Source organism: Camelina sativa, chromosome 2 (assembly GCF_000633955.1).
Source record: "Camelina sativa cultivar DH55 chromosome 2, Cs, whole genome shotgun sequence".
In the NCBI taxonomy this organism is placed as follows: Eukaryota; Viridiplantae; Streptophyta; class Magnoliopsida; order Brassicales; family Brassicaceae; genus Camelina; species Camelina sativa.
The window spans coordinates 9,850,713-9,873,292 of NC_025686.1; the positions used below are offsets into that span (position 1 = coordinate 9,850,713).

General features: G+C 35.7%; 5 protein-coding genes and 2 pseudogenes across 6 annotated transcripts; 2 read left to right on the forward strand and 5 right to left on the reverse strand.

The window, feature by feature from the left end:
- LOC104721221 lies at nt 211–1,964 on the forward strand (annotated as a pseudogene).
- On the reverse strand, nt 2,417–4,079 carry LOC104721208 (RING-H2 finger protein ATL7-like). The gene is made up of 3 exons (XM_010439137.2): nt 3,652–4,079; nt 3,473–3,555; nt 2,417–2,969 (listed from the first exon to the last, which is right to left on the reverse strand). Exons 1-3 carry the CDS (start codon nt 3,895–3,897, stop codon nt 2,591–2,593), a joined length of 708 nt encoding a protein of 235 aa, XP_010437439.1. The 5' UTR covers nt 3,898–4,079; the 3' UTR covers nt 2,417–2,590.
- Nucleotides 7,111–9,394, reverse strand: LOC104721230. Its single transcript, XM_010439166.2, has 2 exons — nt 9,290–9,394; nt 7,111–8,621 (listed from the first exon to the last, which is right to left on the reverse strand). The coding sequence occupies exons 1-2, from the start codon at nt 9,297–9,299 to the stop codon at nt 8,131–8,133; spliced, it is 501 nt and encodes a 166-aa protein (XP_010437468.1). The 5' UTR covers nt 9,300–9,394; the 3' UTR covers nt 7,111–8,130.
- Nucleotides 10,095–11,451, reverse strand: LOC104750228 (annotated as a pseudogene).
- LOC104721239 lies at nt 12,281–14,042 on the reverse strand. The gene is made up of 5 exons (XM_010439178.2): nt 13,850–14,042; nt 13,275–13,345; nt 13,069–13,174; nt 12,804–12,936; nt 12,281–12,724 (listed from the first exon to the last, which is right to left on the reverse strand). Exons 1-5 carry the CDS (start codon nt 13,924–13,926, stop codon nt 12,560–12,562), a joined length of 552 nt encoding a protein of 183 aa, XP_010437480.1. The 5' UTR covers nt 13,927–14,042; the 3' UTR covers nt 12,281–12,559.
- LOC104721248 (DPH4 homolog) lies at nt 14,145–15,764 on the forward strand. Of its 2 annotated transcripts, XR_756955.2 has the most exons (2): nt 14,145–15,008; nt 15,674–15,764. XR_756955.2 is itself a non-coding variant. In XM_010439190.2 (1 exon), exon 1 carries the CDS (start codon nt 14,268–14,270, stop codon nt 14,808–14,810), a length of 543 nt encoding a protein of 180 aa, XP_010437492.1. In that variant the 5' UTR covers nt 14,145–14,267; the 3' UTR covers nt 14,811–15,135. The 2 variants fall into 2 exon arrangements, 1 of the variants encoding a protein (XP_010437492.1); XM_010439190.2 differs by lacking the exon at nt 15,674–15,764 and having other exon boundaries at nt 14,145–15,135.
- LOC104721265 (probable sucrose-phosphate synthase 4) lies at nt 15,866–20,973 on the reverse strand. Its single transcript, XM_010439210.2, has 15 exons — nt 20,852–20,973; nt 20,481–20,767; nt 20,151–20,240; nt 19,771–20,024; nt 19,604–19,667; nt 19,292–19,491; nt 18,710–19,190; nt 18,436–18,567; nt 18,172–18,303; nt 17,883–18,059; nt 17,698–17,751; nt 17,542–17,604; nt 16,601–17,443; nt 16,362–16,489; nt 15,866–16,263 (listed from the first exon to the last, which is right to left on the reverse strand). Exons 2-15 carry the CDS (start codon nt 20,736–20,738, stop codon nt 15,987–15,989), a joined length of 3,153 nt encoding a protein of 1,050 aa, XP_010437512.1. The 5' UTR covers nt 20,739–20,767; nt 20,852–20,973; the 3' UTR covers nt 15,866–15,986.

Below are 22,580 nucleotides of genomic sequence, written 5' to 3' on the forward strand. Positions count from 1 at the left end.
TCATTTGGAATCTTGAATAATCCATAAACCATCTAGAAGGATCTAACTCCAGTTTTGTAAAAAGATAGTACAGATGACGTCTTAAAACAAGAAACATCAAGCAAGTTTTGGCAACCAAAAAGAAAAGTGAAAAGCTACTATATTTTATTCTTCAAGTAATATAATGGGATCTTCTCACTTCTCACCTCTATCTCATTATCACACATCACCTTCTCTTTTACTCTCTCTTATCCAACTCTTTTCAATTCCTCAGTCATCTCAAATGGCGCAACTCTCTTCCTCGGTGAATCCAATGCCCATGCTGAAAGATGAGCTCGACATCGTGATCCCAACAATCCGTAACCTGGACTTCTGTGGAGGCCATTCTTTGAGCAATACCATCTGATCATCATTCAGGATGGTCATCCTTTACAGACCATAAAGGTTCCAAAAGGGTTCGACTATGAGCTGTACAACAGGAACGATATCAATCGTATCTTGGGTCAGAAGGCATCTTGCATTTCCTTCAAGGACTCTGCTTGCCGCTGCTTCGGTTACCTGGTCTCCAAGAAGAAGTATATCTATACCATTGATGATGATTGCTTCGTAAGTAGCTTTCTCTCTCTCCCTCTATCTATCACATGTTTGAGTAGCATCATGCCATTATCGGTTTACTTTCAAACTAGATAAAAGGTTTTGTTAGTAAATTAGGGTTTTTTTTTCGGGGCAATGTTGCAGGTTGCAAACGATCCATCGGGGAATGATATCAATGTGATTGAGCAACATGTGATGAACCTCTTAACTCCATCAACCCCACACTTCTTCAACACACTTTATGATCCATACGCAAGTGGTGCCGACTTTGTTCGTGGATACCCTTTTAGTATGCGCGAAGGTGCTTTAACTGTGGTCTCCCATGGCCTTTGGCTCAACATGCCTGACTATGATGCTCCCACTCAGCTTGTGAAGCCACTTGAGAGGAATTCCAGGTAAATAGACAACTAATTTGCTTTTCTTCCCTTTTCTATGAACGTAAACATCACTAAGTTACTCTTTTTTTTGGTCTATGCAGGTACGTTGATGCTGTTATGACCATCCCCAAAGGAACTCTTTTCCCCATGTGTGGTATGAACCTCGCTTTTGACCGTGAGCTCATTGGCCCGGCTATGTACTTTGGACTTATGGGACATGGGCAACCAATTGGAGGTTATGACGACATGTGGGCTGGTTGGTGTGTCAAGGTACGTAGGTGAATTCTACTTAATTTATCATATTTGGCTCTCATAAAATTTTTGCTTTAATGAAAAGAAGTTATATATAGTCTCTTGTGCATTGGTTACTTTTTCATCTTAATACATTCGTCTACGAATCTAATCTAAACTTTGTAAATGAAGAGATGCATTTATATATTTCGTACAATCTATTCTAATGTTTTGGACAATGGACATGTAGGTGATATGTGACCATATGGGGTGGGGAGTGAAGACGGGTCTGCCTTACGTATGGCACAGCAAAGCCAGCTGCAACCGATTCGAGAATCTGGAGAGGGAATACAATGGAATATTCTGGCAGGAAGAGGCGATACCTTTCTTTCAATCAGTTGCTCTACCCAATGAATGCACTTCGGTGCAGCAATGCTACCTCGAGCTGGCTAAGCAAGTGAAGGAGACACTTGGAAAGGTGGATCCTTACTTCATCAAGCTTGCAGATGGAATGGTCACTTGGACTGAAACTTGGGAAGAGCTCAACACTCCAATTGCAACCGAAAACTGAAGCACTAAACGAGGGCGTGGTAAGTAAAAGAGAAGACGTGAATGTTAAAAGAAAAACCCAAAGTACAAGTAAAACTGAAGCACTAAGGTTGATCACATGTGTAACCCTCTATATGCTTCTCTTAATAATAATGTTAAAGAAAAATGGTGTAATATGTTCTTAAGTTATGTGTGTTGCCTTTACCGGCTTATAGGTATGCTATAAATAATGATGTAAACATGATGATGTAATGTAATGCAAAATTATAACTATATATTTTTTCTTCTTTTTACATATATTTCAATTTACTTATTTAGAGACAATTAACTAATTGTGATAAATATTTCTTAAATTGCATGCCTTATTTGTAAACAACAAAGATGCATGCTCAAACATATTTCAAATAAATATTTATAAATAATGCAAACAAAGAACTTGACTAGTGTATATCTGTAGAACGACTGATGAATAATGAAAAGAAAAAGAAAAAAAACTCGATAAAGTTCCATATAGCTAAGTGAGTTTGTTTAGTGGTTTTCGTAACTCGTAAGTAGCACGTACAGAGTCCGACACAACCCAAAACCAGCACTCTAAGCAGTCCATAAAACAACTATGAAGTTAAGTTTGTTGAGATAACCCCACATCAACTCCTTTCATGAGACACGAATGATAACTGACTTTTAATAAGTTGTGACACGAATTTTTCCAAACTTACCCAACTTTTATTATTATAAATTAATCATGCATTTATATCACTCATAGCTAGCAATGTAACAAGTCACAATGCAAGAGAGAGAGCAAAAATTTCTTAAATCCTAACCAGAACATCATCATGAGATAAAGCTTTTGTTTTTGCTTTTTAACCAAGTCTGCGATTCCAACAACCATCCGATGTCGTCCCTACGCTGTTTCGTTCATTCTCTTCTGTGTCCTTAGAGATAACCTCTTGATTATCTCCGTTACCTTCTTGGCCATCATTGATCTGAATTATTGCTTCGGTTGTTGATGACTGGGACTCTGGTTGAGCAGAAGCTCCTCCTCCATTAGAGTTTTCCATGGAAGAGACAACCTCTGGGCCTTGAGGGGACGGCTTCTGGATAAGAGAGAGACGACAAAGAGGGCAAGTTGTATGTGATGTGAGCCATACATCAATACATTCCATGTGAAAAGTGTGCCCACATGATGGCATTTGTTGGAGCTTCTCATTTGCTTGGTAGTCCCCAAGACACACTGAACATCTGTTTTCAAGTCAAAGTCAATCAAACCAGGTGATTTTTAATCATACTTTCTTATGTTTTGGCTCTTCAGCAAAGAAAGAAAACAAACAAATACAAAAGCAGCTACACATGTTATGAGGCCAATAATTATCTAAGAATAAAAGATTCTTTCAAATCACACAAGCACATTCTCCAGAGAAGTTATACAAACCACAACTTATATGACTTTTATAAATCACTTAATCATGAGAAACCCAAAATTGCACCAATTGTAACGGTTTCAATGCAAACTTATACACAAGAAACATTATCCACTTACCAATCACATCAAACATTAATTGGAAAAATCAAAATTATTACGCAAAGCAAAATTGTCATTTCTCTTTCTTATTTCCATCTCTCACTTAATTAGGTTTTAAGTCATACTCACGCAACATTATTTTAAGCTTTTCAATCACCAAAAAGTTACATTTATGAGATATAAGCCTTAAAAAAGATCTGAATCAAGAAAATACGACACTCACTGTGAATCTTTGACAGAGAAGCTCTCCTTGTAGATAACAATGGGAAGCATCTCTCTCACATCTTTGCTCAGTCCTGATTCAGCCTGCAGTTCACATATATTTGAAACAACAAACAAATCAATACAGAACCAAACCCCATCAAAATGATTCAAGAACCACAAAATCTTTCAGAGTCATACAGTTGAGAGATTGTTGTTGGGGGGAACGAGGGCACCACCACGCATTCCAAGAGAAGACCAATCCACATTGGCGGCGCTGTTACGACGGAGGTAAACGATGTAAAGCACGAAGAGGACGATGACTGTGAAACAAATGGGAATAGAGAAGATAAAAGCTTGGTACGCTTTCATTTTCTCAGTTCCGTTCGAGTTCGATGGTATGTAAGTTCCTTGAATTGGGTTTGGGTTTGGGTCGCTGTATGACATCGCCAACACTGTTTTGTTCCACACACCAAGACAAAAAAAAAAAAGGACAAGACTTATTTCACTTTCTGTCTTTGGGTTTGGTTCATTTCTGAGGGGGAATCAATGGTGGTGATAAGATGAGAAAGAGAGAGGTGGGGAGAAGTATTCAGGTGTTGTTATTTGTAAAAGACAACTATATGTGTTGCCTATTTATTTATTTTGAGAGAACATGTCACAACAAAATATAATTATAATATTTATCTAGTAAAATTACATATTAGGATAGGTACAAAATATGAGATATATGTCCATAAACGTATTAGGAAATATATTCTTAAATTTGAATAATTAAAAGTGGTGATTAATGTTGATTTTTTCTAGAGAAACAAGTTTAACATGTGTAGAAATATTGAAACCGTTTTAGGTTGTTGAAAATTTGAGTCATACTCATATTTAAGTAGATTTTTTTTTTTTTTTTTTAATTCACCAATTACAACTCACACGAGTATTGGACTCTGCTGAAGAACAATTGACACATGTTCGGTTGTTTTTGTTTTAAGCTTTTTGAAAACTAGTAATATTTTATTTTCTTTGACTATATATGATGCTAATTATTTTCTTTGCTAATTAAAGGTTTTTTTTGATGATTTAGCTGGAAATAGCTAAGATATTTGTAAAGAAATAATAATTTTATAGAAACTTCCCTTTTTCTTAAAATAGAAAAATAATACTTTGTCTATTTTTGTCTTCCAAATAAAATATCAGATAATTATATATTTTTAAAAATTTCAAACAATTTAAAATTTTCAAACAATTTTTTATTTCTAGTCTTTGCTTTCAAAAACATGTGTTATATAAGCTTTAAACCTGAGTGATAAATCGATGTTACTAATATAAATACATATTTAGACTTTATGTTCTCTTGGTAATTCTAACATACTAATTTTATTACATTTAAAAATAAATATTTTATTAGATATCAAATGGTTAATGGTGCTACAATATATACAATATACATATCAAATTTTATCATTTAAGATAAGAATTGACAAAATTCAATATAAAAAAGCTCAAACAAAAAAAAATCAAAAAAAAAAAAAACTTCCGGATTAGTTTTAGGTTACTGATCGATGCTCCAAGTTTTTCTTGTCGTGACTTACTTATATAAATAGTAATACAAACATCTCAAATATAATATCTAGACGTGAATTTCTACATAAATAACGAGAAATAATTACGCTATTAGCTGCAAAAATGCATGATATATTTCACCACTTCCAACGTTATGCTAATCTGGATATTCGAGTTCATTTAAAAATAAAATCACTTATTAGTTTTAGTTATTTAACGTTGTTCCAAATTTGTTATTATCGTAACTTACTTTATATAAATAATAATTTATCCATCTCAAATATAACGTTTGGACGTGACTTTTCGAGTAGATTTCCAAAAATAATTGCATTACTAGTTGTTAAAAATGCATCATTACTTGTTAAATATTTTAACATTTTCCAACGAACACGTGTTTCATATAACCCAAATCTATTTTATGCTAATTTGGCATATATCCAAGTCCCGTTAAAAATGAAAACATTTATTAGTTTTAGGTTAGTGATCGGTGTTTTAATTTTCTTCTTATCATGACTCATTTTATAGAAATAATAATTTATGACGTTAAAACTCGAGAAATAATTACGCTATTAATTGCAAAGTTTACATCATTAATTGATAAATTATTTTACCATTTCCAACAAACACGTGGTTTATATAACTCAAATCTCTTATTATGCTAATGTGGTTAATCCATGCCCATTTAAAAATGAAAAATTATTAGTTTTAGGTTAGTGATTGATTCCAAATTTTTTCTTGTCGTGACTTAGTTTATATAAATAATAATTCAAACATCTCAAATATATTGTCTGAGCGTGAATATCGGCGTAAATCCCGAAATAAGTAATTTTTCGTTATTTAAATTTTTACTAGTTAAATATTTTACTATTCCCAATGAACACATGCTTTAGATAACCTAAATCCATTGTTATGCTAATTTGGCATATATCCAAGTCCAGTTTAAAATGAAAACACTTATTAGTTTTAGGTTAGTGATCGATGCTTCAAAAATTTTTTTATCGTGACTCATTTTGTATAAATAATAATTAAAATATATAAAATGTAACGTCTGAGTGTGAGTTTCAGAGTAAATCTTGAAAAACAATTACACTATTAACTGCAAAATTTTCATCAGTGATTGATAATTATTTTACCATTTCCAACAAACATGTGCTTTATATAACTCAAATCCATTGTTATGCTAATTTAGCATATCCATGCCCATTTTAAAATGAAAAATTATTAGTTTTAGGTTAGCGATTGATTCCAAATTTTTTCTTGTCGTGAATTAATTTATATAAATAATAATTTAAACATCTCAAATATAAAGTCCGAGCGCGTATTTCGGCGTAAATCCTGAAATAAGTAATTTTTCGTCATTTGAATTATTACTTGTTAAATATTTTACCATTTTCAACTAACACATGCTTTATATAATTCAAATCCATTGTTATGCTCATTTGGCATATATCCAAGTCCAGTTTAAAATGAAAACACTTATTAGTTTTAGGTTAGTGATCGATGCTTCAAAATTTTTCTTATCGCGACTCATTTTATATAACTAATAATTTGAATATCTAAATTATAACGTCCGAGTGTGAGGTTCAAAGTAAATTTCGTTAAATAATTACGCTATTAACTGCAAAATTTGCTTCATTAATTGATAATTATTTTATCATTTCCAACTACAAGTGCTTGATATAACTCAAATCCATTGTTATGCAATTTGGCATATACATGCCTATTTTAAAATGAAAAATTATTAGTTTTAAGTTAGTGACCCATATTTTGTTGCGACTCATTTTATATAAATAATAATTTAAATATCTAAAATATAACGTCCGAGTGTAACTTTCAGAGTAAATCTCCAGAAATAATTATGCTATTAGCTGCAAAATCTGCATCATTATTTGATAATTATTTTACCATTTCCAACAAACAAGTGCTTTATATAACTCGAATCCATTGTTATGCTAATTTGACATATCCATACCCATTTTAAAATAAAAAGTTATTAGTTTTAGGTTAGTGATTGATTCTAAATTATTTCTCGTCATGACTTAATTTATATAAATAATAATTCAAACATCTCAAATATAACGGCGTGCATAAAATTTGGCGTGAATCCCGAAATAGTTAATTTCTGTTATTTGAATTATTACTTGTTAATATTTAACCATTTCGAACGAACATGTGCTATACATAATCCAAATCTATGTTATACTAATTTGGAATATCCAGGTGACTTTGCATGCTAGCTACTTTTGTAAAACCATTAACTTTGTTAGTTTTGCGAGGGTTGTTGACTATGATATAGTCTTGTACAAGCTTGTTGATGTGTGTAGCATAGCATGATGCGTAAATGAGTGAATGAAACAAAAAAAATGGTACCTAATTAACGTTTACTCTCTTTCTAATCTCTGAAAACAACCATATATATAATTTATTAGATGTATATAAATATACAAGACCACAATAATTCATAAAGGCTGATGTGAGCCAGACTAGGATGAACCGCATTGCATTTGGTGTTTACTGTTTAGTATGATAATGCCACCAACATCTCAAGAAAAGCCATACGTAGAACTCATCCGAAGTTATAATACTTTAATGACAATATGATTCATTCTATAAACAAAAAATATAGAGAATATTCAGATATGGATGATGAACACATCAGCTTTGATCACTCCCACGGACGCGGAGATTCGCAGATTTGCCTTCTCGCTCTGCTTTTTAGTTTTGTCAACGCTTCCCTGTACCTTGTTGGTACGAACGAAGAGACACTTTATTTCAGATTCTCTTTTTGACATCGTCATTGTCAACTTCTAAAGTCAATGGTTTTTTGTTATAAGTTAAGTTCTCTCTCCAAATTGATAATAATATATCCAAGAGACCAAGATAGAAAACGTTCTCTAGAGGATCATATTAACCTCAAAGTTAGATACTTTTTTTTCCCATCACAATAATGAGGCCAATTGCAGAGAAACTCAAAGTGGCATTTCGTTTTTTTTTTTTTTCATTTTAAATTTGGTTTGGATTCGGTTAGAATTGATATTAGTTTGGTTCGGTTTCAATTTGAGAATACTAAACCAACTTCATTGTTACTTATTTAGTAGTTGATATAAACCAATCTTTCAGATATCAATTTAGGATAAATTGGACAAGAAATGAATCGTCCACACTCATTCCTAAATTCTTTAGTTTAGCCGCAAGGTTGGTCATTTCAATGCAATGTTCATGCATAGACCTTGTCCCATCATACTTAATGGTTGTAAGATCTGCCATAAGTTTCCCTGCAAGGGATTTGTCTGCAGTCTTAAACCGTTCTTCTATAGCTGCTAGATAATCTATAGCTTTATCTGCATCTGGAAGGGAAGTTTTGATATTGCTAGCTATGGTCATTTTTAAAAACATCATGCTTAATCTGTTCGCTTTCTCCCAAGCTTTATGGAGAGCCTTTTCTTCCTCAGTACTAATTATAGTTAAGGGATCTGGCTCTTCTTCACGAAGTGCCAAATCCATATCTAGTACTCCTAATGTGAACTCAACTTTCTCTTTCCATTCTGAGAAGTTGGTTCCAGTGAGGATCGGAACAGTAGAGACCATAGATGGCAAATTAGCAGGAAATGATGCTGCGATTTAGAGATATAACAAGCTTTAATTGAGGTTCAAAATTTAAACAACACATTAACAAAAATTATTGAATGCATATGACTTCAAATTATAATGCTCCTGTGGGTAGTCATTATAATATATCCTAATGTCATAGCTTTCAGAAAATTTTTCTTTAATGATGTATCAGATTAATTAAGCTATCTGTGGATATACTTAATTAACTCATGTACAAACATTCTAATAAATTATTGATCATGTTTTATGTCAATAGCCTACCTGTGGGTAGCTAATTAATACATAAACATATCAAAATTTAAATATTTTGGTTTTCTATGTGCATATCATTATATGATAAAAACCATTATGGTTATATCAATTTCTTAATTATGCACATTAAGATAAACCAATCTTTTATACTTATATATATATATATATATATTAATTTAAACATATATTGTAACTTGAAACTTAAATCATACAAAATTCAAGTGTACAAACATCATAACTTAAAGCCTTAATTTTCAGTTCATTAAACCATAAATCTATTATTCTTAATGGATTAATTAGATGTTCATAACCATAAGCTCTGATACCACATGTTAAACATACTTTTAACATGAACCCCAAGATCTTAAACATCTATATTAATCACATAATAGAATCATAAAGAGGGTTAAAGTAATACCTCCACTCATTGTAGAAATGATGCTTCCTTGAATGGTTTCTTCTTCTTCAATGGCTTGAAGGCTTGAAAAGAAACTCTTAGATGATCTTTAGGTGGAAGATAAGGTTTCTCTCCCCTTTCCTATAAACTCTTTTCTTTATGTGTTGTTTTTTTTCTTGTGATGATTTGTGATGGAGCAAACCATCTATTTATAGGTGGGAAGAGGACCTTACTCCTCATTAGGGTTTTGTCTCATGATTTAATCTCAACCATCCATCATAGTAGAGATGAAGACAATGGTGACATGTGTGATAACAAGTGTCTAGTATTGCTTCAAACACAACATGCAACTTCACACTTGTCCTCTTATAAGCTTTAGCATGACATGTAGCTTAATACTTGTCCTTATAAGCATAAGCTTTACATGTAGCTTAACACATGTCCTTTTGGTTCCCAAATGATTAAAATATAACAAACCCAATTAAATAACCTACTAACTATAAGACCACATACATAGGTAAGACATAATTATTTTCTTATTATTTTCTTACAAATTCATGTTAAATCGAGTAAAGAACAATGAAACATCAAATAAATCTTGGTTTGACCAAATTATCTGTTACAGAGGTTTTTTATATTCTCATAGTATGGAACTGAAAATATAATTGGAACAAATCTTATGAAATGAGACTAATCATTAGTTCAATGATTAAACTTAATTTAGTAAAAGTAAAAAGGTACAAAACAAAAGAGCATAAACGAATAGATAATTAAGTTTGACAAACCCAAAAAAAAAAAACGCAAAAAATAACAATGCTCATTGCTTTCACCTACTCCAAGGATATCTACGTCTTGGCTTATTCCCTTCTCTGTCTGAGTTATCTGAATCTGTGCCTGAACTATCTGTATCCCCAAACGGAGCAGGGAATGACTTGAGCAGTTCTAAATCGTTAACATTAGGATCCTCAACGTGGTTTACAAAGGTGCGGACGCTACAAGGTTTCTTAAACCCTTCACCAAAACCTTGGATTTCAACACATCCGAGAGTGTTCCTCTCGGGATTGAAGTAGAAGACATAAAAGGGTTGTCCACATGTATACTTGCGCATCGAAAACACTATTTCATCCGAAGCGGTCGATCCAGCGAAGGAAACTTGGTGACGGAAGAATTTATCATCGGTCCAAGTGTAGGCATGTTTCGACCATTCCTGTTTCTCTACATCCTCAAGAACCCACAAACGCAACTCATTAATTAGTGACACCAACGTCGACCTCACCCTCCCAATAAGTGTACACATCATCCGCGAAATCAAGAATCTCATGAATGTCGACATCATCCTCCCAATAAATCATAGCTAATTTGCCCTTGTAGTTTATCAACCGACAAATCCTTTCTACGAAAATAAAGGTGAATCTTTCAGACCGAACATCAAGACAAACTATCACGTAATCAGTCGGAACATTATGAGACTTGTTCACGTGACTATAACCAGACAAGTCACCACCTAAGTAATACAAAACCCCATCGATGCATACCCCATCACTCTTAATATCATGTCGTAGGGGACATTTTATCTTTCTCCACCTCAAACCTCCATCTCTAAGTGTAAGAATTCTGTGATGACCAGGACCAGATGGGTAAGCCATAAACAATGCCTTGTATTGCTTGCCAACCGGATCAAACCCAAAAAAGCTATACGCCTTTCTGTAACTATACCGTTCAGGTAAGATTGTATGCCTTCCTGTGTTGGGGTTATATATCACAGGTCTACCTTCGTATCGACAACCATGTAAATAGATCAAGCCAGAAGCGTAGCCACAAGAAAAATATTTTAGGTTAGTATAATGATTGATCGTTAAATTGTCTGGAGAGAACTTCACATGATATTCGGCGGCTGCTACAGTAGCCGACGACGATTTCTCATATGAATTCTGAAACTGAGGCGACGAGAAGAACCTCCACACATTGATGCCCATATCATCCTCGTCGTTGCCGTTTTCTGCGATGGCGAATAAGAGGCGTGGCCTAGAGGGCCTGGTCACGAACAAGTCCTTGAAATATGTACTACCTAACATTGATTCCCGCAGCTTCGACACGCAATAAAACCTCGCAACTGACTTTTCAGGCAATCTCGACAGTATATCCAGGATGAGATCATTCGGTATGGGAGATGACGAACTCATGATTACCTATCTAACGAAGAAAGAGATATGCTAAAACTTATATATCAAGTAAAACCTAGAGAAACCCGTTAATAAAAGACCTAGAGAAGCCAGTTAATTGAAGACCTAGAGGCTAGAGAATCGTAGCTATATATCTACTAATTAAAGAGACCTAATGTATATATTTAGTCGGTTAAGAAACAAACAAAAACGGGCTAATTTAACGTCCAAGTAGGCCGCCAGCGTCGGTCAATGTTTCTTGGGGTTTTCATAAACCCATTGATCCCACAACTTTTATACATACTGCAAAAATATAAGAGTCTTTGGACTCTTGGCATTGAAGAAAGAAACGTGTGACTTTTCATTCATTCCATGGCAACTTAGGCTTGAGACTGACTCGGGAAGAAAAATATGATTCCTTTGGCAAAAGCTGAATTGTAGATCCCATTCCTATCATATTTTATTGTTGTAATAACTTTGACATTTGCTTTGACAACCGTTTGATCCTCACACTCAGACATAATATACAAAACCATGTTCTTGAGACCAAAATATTAGACACAACTTGGAAATTAATGAACCAAATATTATGGGCTGTTAAATCAATGAAATTTGGATGAAAAATTAAGAATTGGAGAAGAAAATATGAATCTTGATATGATTCTACCATATTTCCATTTAACTGTATATAAGTTTTAAAAATTTAGAACTCTTATGTTTAAGAGGAGATTATGTAGAGTAGTTTATTGGTCCGACTCGATTTCATGAAAAGTTCAACTGAACGGTTTGCGCATGGACTTTACTTTGGTTTGGGTTGGGACAAAATGATCACCTCTAGCAGAAACACTAGTATGCAATTCATTATGAGATTAAAGACGACCCCAATACAAGAACAAAGCCAAACAGTATGGACTTCATGCTTATGTATGGACTGTCGAGTTTAGACGTTTACATGTAACCACCAATAATTTTGGTTACTGACATTTCCGAAAGAGTTTACAAACAAGAGTGTGAGGATTTGACAATGCAAGTGTGTATACTCTATACATTAGTCTACGCAGCTTGATGTTACAATTTAAGGGCTTCGTATTGATAAAAACAACAGTGAGGTTTCTAACTCTTGTTGAATTTAAGCATCTCTTGGCTTTGGGTTCAGCTCTGTCTCCATACTTGTAGGTAGCTTTGGGGTTGAAGAAGCGGCGCCAAACTTGCGGACCAGTATTTTAAAACATGGCAGCAACACAACGTATAGCGAAATGAAGACAAATGGAGTTGCTACGAGCCACCCTAGTAACTGCAATACCAATAAGTACCATAGGAGTTAAATAAACAACTTATCTTTCAGATATGACAACATTGGCAATGCTACTTACCGCATTAGCAATGCTAAAAAAGACTTCCTGAGAGGCTTGACCAGTGAAAACCTTCCCTAGAGCATCTGGTGTCAAAGGAAAATGAGGTCCACCAATGACTTTTTCACCAAGTCTTAGAAAAGGCACCACAAGACTTCAATAAGAAACACATGAAAAGGAAAACCAAAATCCAAGTCAGGGACAAAACTGATGCATCTTTTTTCAGTAAAAGTGGTAATTCTAAATCACAAGAGATTGAAAGGATATGCATAGCATAAAGGTTTACGCGAGTTCTGCTGGAGTAGCAATGATATTAGCCAACATTACGGTAGGAGCATGACAAGAAGATCCGAGCACCGCAAAAGCTACTCCACATAGAAGAACAGGAACACCTGTTTTCATAGCAAAAAGCACCCTCAAATAAGAATACATTGCAATCTCAAAGCAAAAAACAGTAAGCTTAGGAAACAGAAAATGGTGAGAGACACCTACCACATATGGGAAATACACCCAAGGTGATACCAAGTGCGGCAGAGAAAGCAAGCTGCTTTGGCTCAGTACCTCTACAAAAATCGAAAACGAACACAAAATCAAACTCAAATTACTTTACAACATAAACATCTCTGCAACAGAAAATAGAGATGCTAATACCATCTATCTCTAACAGATGCCCAAAAGATCTTTCAAGAGATACATTAAGATACAATAATAAAGTTTCCACCTTTAACTGTTCTAAAAGGTCTCTCTAACTCTCTTGTGTTCCAACAACAGAGAAAGAGATGCCCTAAAGACCCTCTACGAGCTACATGGAGATACAATGATAAAGACTCTACCTTTAAATGTTCTACACTAGTCTCTCTAACGTTCCAAATTAAGATACCAACACGAAGCAAAATGCACAACTTCAGCTTATATAAAAAGACCAACAATTCAACAAAATAGCACATGAGATCTATATCAAGAAGCAAAATCAGAGTAACCAAACTAGTCTTAGTCCCAGATCCATGTACAGATACGATGATGATCATACAAAACGCGTACAGAGAGAGAGTCAAAAGAAGACAAACCTACGCAAGATCTGGAGAAGAGGATCAGTGATTTTCTTATTAAACCATGCTTTCAATCTACCTTTCGATAAACCCATCACGACTCTACAAAATCTTCACCCAAAAAATTCCCCAGATTCACAAATGAACGTTGATCAGAAAAGCTTTAGCGCGTCTCGCTCTCCTTACGGAACCAACCTAGTCGAAGAAGAAGATGTGTGTTTCCAGAACCGGGTTCGGGTAATCGGGTCAAGTATTGATTTCTTAAACCAGGCCCAAGACCAAGACTAAGCCCAAGTAATTAAGATCCGAAACGATTTAACCGGGTCGACCCGACAACTTTTCTCCATCACTACAAACCCCACAAATTTTCTCGTCGTCGCCGGTGAGTTTGGAGACCTAGCACCGTCGTGGATTAAAACGATTCAACAACAAAATCATGCTTCACGGTGAGAATTGTGTTCACGAGACGTACTACGAGATACTCTCCGTGAAAGAAGATGCGAGCTACGAAGAGATCCGTAATAGCTACCGTTCTGCGATTCTCCACTCTCATCCAGATAAGCTTCTCAACAGTACTCGTCGTAGCTCAGACGACGAGAAGTTTCTGAAGATTCAAAAAGCTTGGGAAGTTTTAAGTGACGCGGAGCTGCGTGTAGTTTACGATAACGATCTTAGATCTTCGAGACATGATGGGATCACTGCTGATGAGATTAGTATTGAGGACATGTCAGTTGAGATTGCTGGTGAAGTTATTGAGGTTTTTTATCAGTGTAGGTGTGGTGATTACTTTTGTGTTGATTCTAGTGAGTTGGGAACAATGGGGTTTGGATTGGTGAGAGATGGTGGTTTTGTTAGAGTTGAGAGATTGGGTGCTTTTGTGGCGTCTGTTGTTCTTCCTTGTGGTTCTTGTTCTTTGAAAACACGGGTTTGGGTTGATTCTGATATGAAGATTTCTCTTCAAGATGATGATCAATTGTGAGCAATGTGGTGGGCACTGAATTGAGGAATCTCAATGCAAGATGATTTCTTTAGACTGAAGTGATCGTCGTGGTCAGGTTCGGATTGAGGATGGTTATTTGTGATTCTGTGGATAGATTCATTTAGGAAAAGTATAGCTGGAGATGATTTCTTGTGACCAATGGGATCATGGTTGGTTCAGAATTGGGAAATTTCTCTTGTAAGCTTTCTCTGTTGTGACTTTTGTACTCAATTGTTATACTTGTTGAAGAACATTTAGTTCTGTAAGAAACTTAATTATAATGGGAAACAAAAGGGTCCTTTGGTTTTGGCTACTCGTTTTTTCACTCTCTAGTTTCAATCCTGTCTCCTTTTAATATGTGATTCCGTACCTTCTTTAGCGTCCATTGTACTTACTTCTTGCGTAGTTACGTTTGCGAATAAGAATCTGACCTAGAAGAAGTGATGAAAGTGTATCTAGACTATGATTTCTCAAAAGAATGGTATTTCTTCTTCTTCGCCACCATAGATCTACATTTTCTACTTATCTTCCTGTGGTAGTGTCTTCCTTTATCTGATATTTACGGTGAATTTGATTGAGGTTAGATGTCGAGAACCAAGTGGTGATGATTTTGTTCGGGACTGATTGTTGATGATCAGGGTTAATTTCTGTCATATTTTATGGATTTAGTTTTGCTATAGGCATGCACGAGTCATAAGGCTTGGCAGTTGAGGTGTCTCCTTGTGGTTTTGGTAGAATCTTGTACTGATTGAGCATATTTTTGTTTAAGGATCCACAGTTTGCGAACATATGATTGTAAAATTGGACTTCAGGCTCAATTTGATTTTCAATCTTGCTGTCACAACTACTTCCACTTGTGGCAGGGAATTTTCTTACACTGCAAAATACGGATGTGACGAGAACACATTGTTGGTCTGTGGTAGGCAAAAGGAGGGGTGATAGCACACTAGATAGAGTACCATGATCATCAGGTATCAATCTTTCTAAGTTTGAACGTCTAAAGAACTAAGACGAAGCTGAGCATACTTGTTCTATTAAATCTGTGCTAAAGTTAATATTCAACTTTTTCTTTATTGCAGTATACAATATATGAAATTATGTAGTCTTGTTATTTTTCACTGTTTACCAACCGATTGAAGTATATGATGTGAGATAATGTGCTGATATTGAAAACCATTACTTGATCTCATCGGCCTCTAAAGTGGATAGAATTTCCTGAGGTCCGCCATTCTCCGTGACATAGGAAATGTTAGGGTTATCTAGTGGAACTGCGTCTTCTCTTTTGAAATTTTCTTCACTGCGTAGAAGTTTCTCACTATCAGATCCCACTGCACCTTTTAGAATGATGGTTTTGTGGAGGCCACCCAACAAGTCCTCATAGTCTGTGTCTCCCTTTTCTCCCAAAAAGAAAACAGTCTTCGACATGTCAATTCCCCACCTTATAGAAAGGTACCTACATAAAAGCCACCAAGTCATGCTATCTTGACTGTAGATATCTTACATATATTGTATATGGTTGAAGAAACTATTTAGTATTTAGCAGTTTCTAACCTGAGTGCTTGTATTCTTGATGCACATAGTGGTATAACATTTAGCCTTGTTCCCGCTTGCGTATAGACAATATTACACCTTAAACCTCGCATCCGAAGCCTCTGCCTAAGGTCATCAACTCTTCGAGTCTGCCATTTACACATATATACATCAATACTAATTTCATGACTTTAAGCTGTATGTATGCATTAGATTTAAGCTGTCTTCTTGATGAGAGATATATTCTTTGAAAGAGTTACCTTGACTCCTTGTTTCACAGAAATTGCATAGCATCTTGTACTGCATGCACTAGCATACTCTGTGATGTCATCCTCTGTTGCAGTTTCCGTACAGGCAAGTCTCAGAATCATCGACCTTATACCATCACCTGGCCATTTGTATTCCACATGAGTTTCATAGTCTGCATCAACCATCATATCTCTCCATGGATAGTAGATCTCACTTCCGCTGTTGCAAACTATTGCATCAAAATCTTCCAAATTAATCAGGTTTTTCTGCGTAATCTCCACAACTTCTTGTAAGCTTGAACCTGATGCCAGCACAAAACCTATTTTTCCTTTGCCTGATGTCAAATCTGCAGCTTTCATCACCTTCTTGATGATATCGTTTAGATTGGCTTTGATGTTTCCGTTGTCTTCGTAGGAATCAACAGCAACCACAAAGAGCATCTGTCTTCTACCAGGGCTGTAGATAACTGATGGGCGACCTTTCATAGAATTCATTTGGCTTATGGCATCAACTAGTTTCCTCTGTCTAGTACCTGCATCTAGTTCCCCGTTGAGCGTGAAATCTCCTTCTGTGGAGAATCTCAAAGATATGTCATCGACATCTCTTAGAGAATCACTTGTGAGCTCTTCTGGAACTTTCATGATGTCGAGACTACTCGTGGGGTGACGGTTTCTGCAGTGTTCGACATGGGATAGGTAGTTACGGCAGTGCTCTGGCCATGAAAAACGGTGGATGTTCTTAAGTCCGTTTTTTCTACACTCAGCCCAGAGATGTTTGTTAGCAACTAGCTTCAGAAGGGCATCAGAAATGGCTTGTTGATCATGGGGGTCGACTAGGAGACCATTATTCAGTGCCTGCAACACAACATATGCACTCTTAGTAAGCTTTCTGGGATCATTGAGGTGTGACTATGTCTTTATACAATTAACTTTATAATAAGAGATTTAATCACCTTCACGATATCAACAGGCCCTCCATTTCTGGTGGCAACAATGGGCAGACCATAAGCAGCTGCCTGTCATATGTACAACAAATGGTGTGGCATGAAGATCTCATAGGCTGTGCGTATAATAAGTTAAAAAGGTACATTGACATAGGTAATAGTTACCTCAATGAGTGTGAGACCAAACGGCTCCACCAGAGCTGGATTAATGAATACCCCCTTCAAGAGAGGAAACCACCATATAATTATGATATTCATGTGTAGAGAGAGGAGCTATGAGTTCTAGAAATCTGCTTATGATAACTTTTTTGTCATGTAGTTCTAGCTAAGCACATGCTCCTGTTACGTACCTTTGTTTTGGCTGCTAAGCGATAAATATCTGGAACTTCAGATTGTTTGTGATGCTTGGGATAAGCTACTTGTCCGTATAAGTCGTACTGGTCTATCAGCTTTAGTACATTCATGAGAACAACTGAGCTGCTGTCAGGCATCTCTTCGATGTCATCTCGGTTACCTAGTATAAGTACCTGGAACAGTTTTATTTGCAATTTAAGTGGATTAGCAGTATGCACATCCGCAATCTTCATATAAATATAGCTCACTGGATAACAAATGTGTAATAAATGTTGAGAAACTTACCAGGTTGGCTAGTTCTCGAAGAGGCTGACATTCACCAAAAGCTTTGACCAACGTGGTGACATTTTTCTTGTGGTCAGGACGAGACAGCGCGAGTATTGTTGGTTTATGAGGATTTGAGAAAAATCGCATTATCTGCAGGTAATAGGTTCATGGAGTTATTTGCTCCATGGATTGGAAGAAAGGGAAAAACAAGACTGTAACCTTTCTTGCATGAGAATGGATATGGATTCTGTTGGTAATAACACAATAATGTAAAAAGAGTACCTCGGACCATATTGGTGGCACAGGCTTTTTTATCTGGTTTCTGTCAGGGCCAATTAGCGACTTAAGATCACCATCAGGTACCTGTGAATCTTGTGTCAAGACGTAGCTGAAATCCATGCCTGGCGGTATAACCTGATGCCACAAAGACAGGTCAGATTGGTGAATGACTTTATAACCTGATGCACCAGTAAATTGCAGTGTCTATATAAATTATTTTGATACGCATGGTGTTGTCGTTTGTCAGATACTGTGAGAGATGGAAAAGGACTTATACCACCATTCGTGGCATGTATCTGCCAAGGCAGCTGACTCCACGCCGTCTTCTAACCCTGAGCTTTCTCTCCAGCTGTATATCAAAACCATCATACAGCCCCCACTGTGCGTCAATCTCTTGCCGTGTGCTTGTCACTACCATCTCGGCTGCATCTAGGCTCTGTTCTTCAGCTTCTATTCTCCTCATAATCTTATATGTTCTGTCAATATCCTCTCTGGTAAGTCTCCCTTGTTGAAGCAACTGCTCAAACTTATTCCTTCCCAAAGAGTGACCAGTTAGCACCATTGGCACATTTAACGCTCCTGCCAAATGTGCAGCTACTGCTCCTGCATCAGCATAGTGACCATGAATTACATAAGGCCATATTGGTTTCCCTCCGTTCACTTGCTCTCCCAGAGACCTTGCTATGCTAACTATGTGATTTAGTGCCCCATCGACAAACTCGGGGATATGGGGCCAGAGTGACTCCTTTGGTATGTACCTACATTTGACAAACATATGAGTATAGAGAAACTAACTGCTTCGTTTTCAATATTTTCAAATCAGGAATTTGAAATTCAAAGAAGTCTGATGAGATAGTACTTGTCCCGAGAACCGCAGGGGATGCGGATAATGTAGGAGCCACAGCTGTCGCTACCTTCTGGAGGGCATGATAACATCTCAACTGGCTCGCCATAGCTGTAGTCAACCTCTGGTGAACTAATCTGCCGTGTTAAGAGATCAACCCTGTGGACACCTTCAGTGTTTGCCAACGCACGAGCAAGCTCAACAACATACTTCACCTATTCGTCCATTATCAAGACTCGTCAGATTGATGAAAAATTAAGAAAGCCAGAAGCGAAAACGTGAAGCACCGTAAATAACTATGAAGTCTACTAGAAGATGGTTAGATACCTGTCCACCAGTATCAGAGTCTCTTCCAAGCTCCATGTTTTCTCCACGCACGAGTCCATGCATACTGCAGTTGGCAAAGTACGAAACCAAATAGAGGCACGGGGTAAGTCGCATGACCATATTGACAATAGCAAATAATTAGTTCAGATAAACCAATCTCTACTTGCCTGATTAAGACAATATAAAGGTTTCGACTTGATTTATCATCTTCTGACCAAATTTGCATTTCAGAGCGGATACGAGGCATGTGATCTCGGGGTGGTTCGAGAGTTGTAACAACTTCATTTTTCTCCTTCTCTCCATCATTCTTCTCCTTCTCTCCTTCAGAAAGCTCAGAAAGAAGATCCTCTTCTGCATCATTGCGGCCTTGTTCACGTTCTATTCTCCGTTTGGAAAGTCTAATCCCATCATCCCACACAATCTGTGGAATGAAATAAACATACGGAATACGGATTCAATTCAAACGAGCGAGAACTAACCTTTTCTGTATTGCTGATGCATAGGCCTTCAAAGAAATGAAAAGGTGTATCAGTAAAGGGACACAAACCTGCTTTTTCTTGCGTGCGAGATGCCAAATACGCCAGCATATATTCTCAAGCCTGTTACTGCGTTCACGAGTATTCCTTGTTGCTATCACCTGCCACAAGAAGTGAAAGATCTCTCTCACCATCACTTGCGGGTATTGAAATTTACTTATAAATATGTTTGTTTTGGTTTTAGTAAATACAGAACCATCTCCCACATTCTTTGGTTCTTACCATTTTAACTCCGGTCACTTCCATACTTCTGGGAGAATACGTGGAACAATATTCTCTCCAGTGTCCCTTTAATTTGTATATTTACAATTGATATAAGGATTACAGATTGAGAAACAAACCTTGATCCATGTTTTATACAGGTCAGACTCATCGAAACTGTTGACGACCTCTTCCACAAAGTATTTGATGGGACTAAACACCTTCTCTTGATGATCCTTTGTATTCATATCTCCAAACACCTTGTCTTGATGATCCTTCCTGTTCATATCCCCAAGCTTCTGGACGATCTTGGAGTTGCTCTCAAACCTCTTTTTGTTGCTTGTTCCAACATCAAGAATAGCTTCCAGGTAACTGTTGATCCAATCATTTCTTGCCATCTCCTCTGATCGTTGCACTGAAAACTCCTCTGAAAAAAAAAGATACATAAACATCTATAAAACACAACAATAGATAATAAGGACTAAATTCGATTTTTCCGCATTTTACATACCCTGAGTCTACTTCAGCTATAGGGTGGGAAGAGAGAGGCCTAGTTTTGGATTATCAACTTAGCTTGCCATTTTATAATCTCAATACAAAAGGTTCTTCCTTTTTTCTCTTTTTCTTTTTATTCCCTGATATTTTATATTTCAAACCTTGTTTAAATTGTGGTGTGGTTCTGGTTCTCTGTATTATCTCTCTCAGACGGGCATATTACAACGTCATGTAATAACCGTTAAACTCTGGAAAGACAAATATTCTGTCCTAATCTCAATGAGAATCTTCTTTTTAGTAAGTTTTTTTTCTTTTCTTTTGCATTATCAGATTCTCTAAAAGAATAAGAATCACCCATTTCTTTTTTCAAGTTTGTCTCTCTTTTTTTTGTAAGAGATAGAGAATAATGAGTGGCACAAGGCTTTTTCTCCATTTGTTCACATTAGACTTGTTTCTATAGGCCTCATGTTTTCTTGACTCTGCCTTGTCCATCTCTCACTGAACTAACCCGATTAAATACTGTAAATATCTGTTTTCGACTTTGAATTCTACAGTGATCAAGTTATGTTTTCAGTTGGAAGTATAGTAAGCTTTTGTTTCATGTGAATATGATTGGAATTGAGAAAGTTGGGTTCAATGTAATGATGTATATTGTTGTTTATTTGCAGGTAGAGACGTGAAGAAAAGGGATTTAAAGTCGTATAAGTATGTTGTTACCTATGTTTGGCATGTGAAAGTAATGGAACAGAGCATATTCCAGGCTTTCACCCAATTGGATACCTTTAAGCCACTTCAACCCTGAAAAATAATGTGAATGGTGTCTCTACTTGAAGAAGAATCTGAGTAGGAAATGGTAAATGTTAACTGAAAATGGTATGCTTGAAAAGTCTATATAAATCATGTTGATGCTCGTTTGCACAATAATTTATCCACCTGTTTCTAGAAAAAAAAAAAAAAAAAGCTATTTGTTTCATGAATGTATATGTAAATGTTCTTTCATCTGGGAAAAAAATCCAAACCCAAAATTGTAATATAATTATTAAATATATTATTCAAATGAACAAAAAAATGACAAAGGCATAGATATTTTCTTTATTGTTCTATATATATCTACCCAAAACGTGTAGTTTTTATATTTTTTTATAAACTTATAATATAGACAATTAGATTTTTTTAAACATTCTATCTGTCCAAAATATGTAGTTTTACTTTTATTTTGTTATAACTTATAATATAGATAATTATTTCTCATTTCTCTTTCGTAGTTTAATTCATTTCTTCTAATGAGTGAAAATATATGATTTGCTCTACCACCACTAAAAGCCTGAAACTGTATATTTCCTCTTAAATTCATCTCTTTAAGGTGATTTTATTTAAACAGTTTTTATTAATAAATTTTGGACATTTGATTTTGACTTGTAAAATTTAGTGCAATTTTATGTGAATTCTGTTCCTCCAAGTTGAGCAATTAAAGAAATAGTCGATTTAGATAATTTAATTGCTTGGTTGGAAAAAAAAAAATTAGGGCAATTTTAAAGAAATGTCACATTAATTTATATTGTTTACTAGTTACAGTCTTCTGTCTATATTGGACTTTGGTCAGATATTATATATAAAAGATAAAAAGCATCATATCACACAAGCCCCATAAATGAATATGTCAAGGAATATCCAAAAACGGGTTAGGAGCTTTGTGACCATTCGACTCTTTCTACGATTCTAGTTCTTCAGTAAAGCTTTCACAC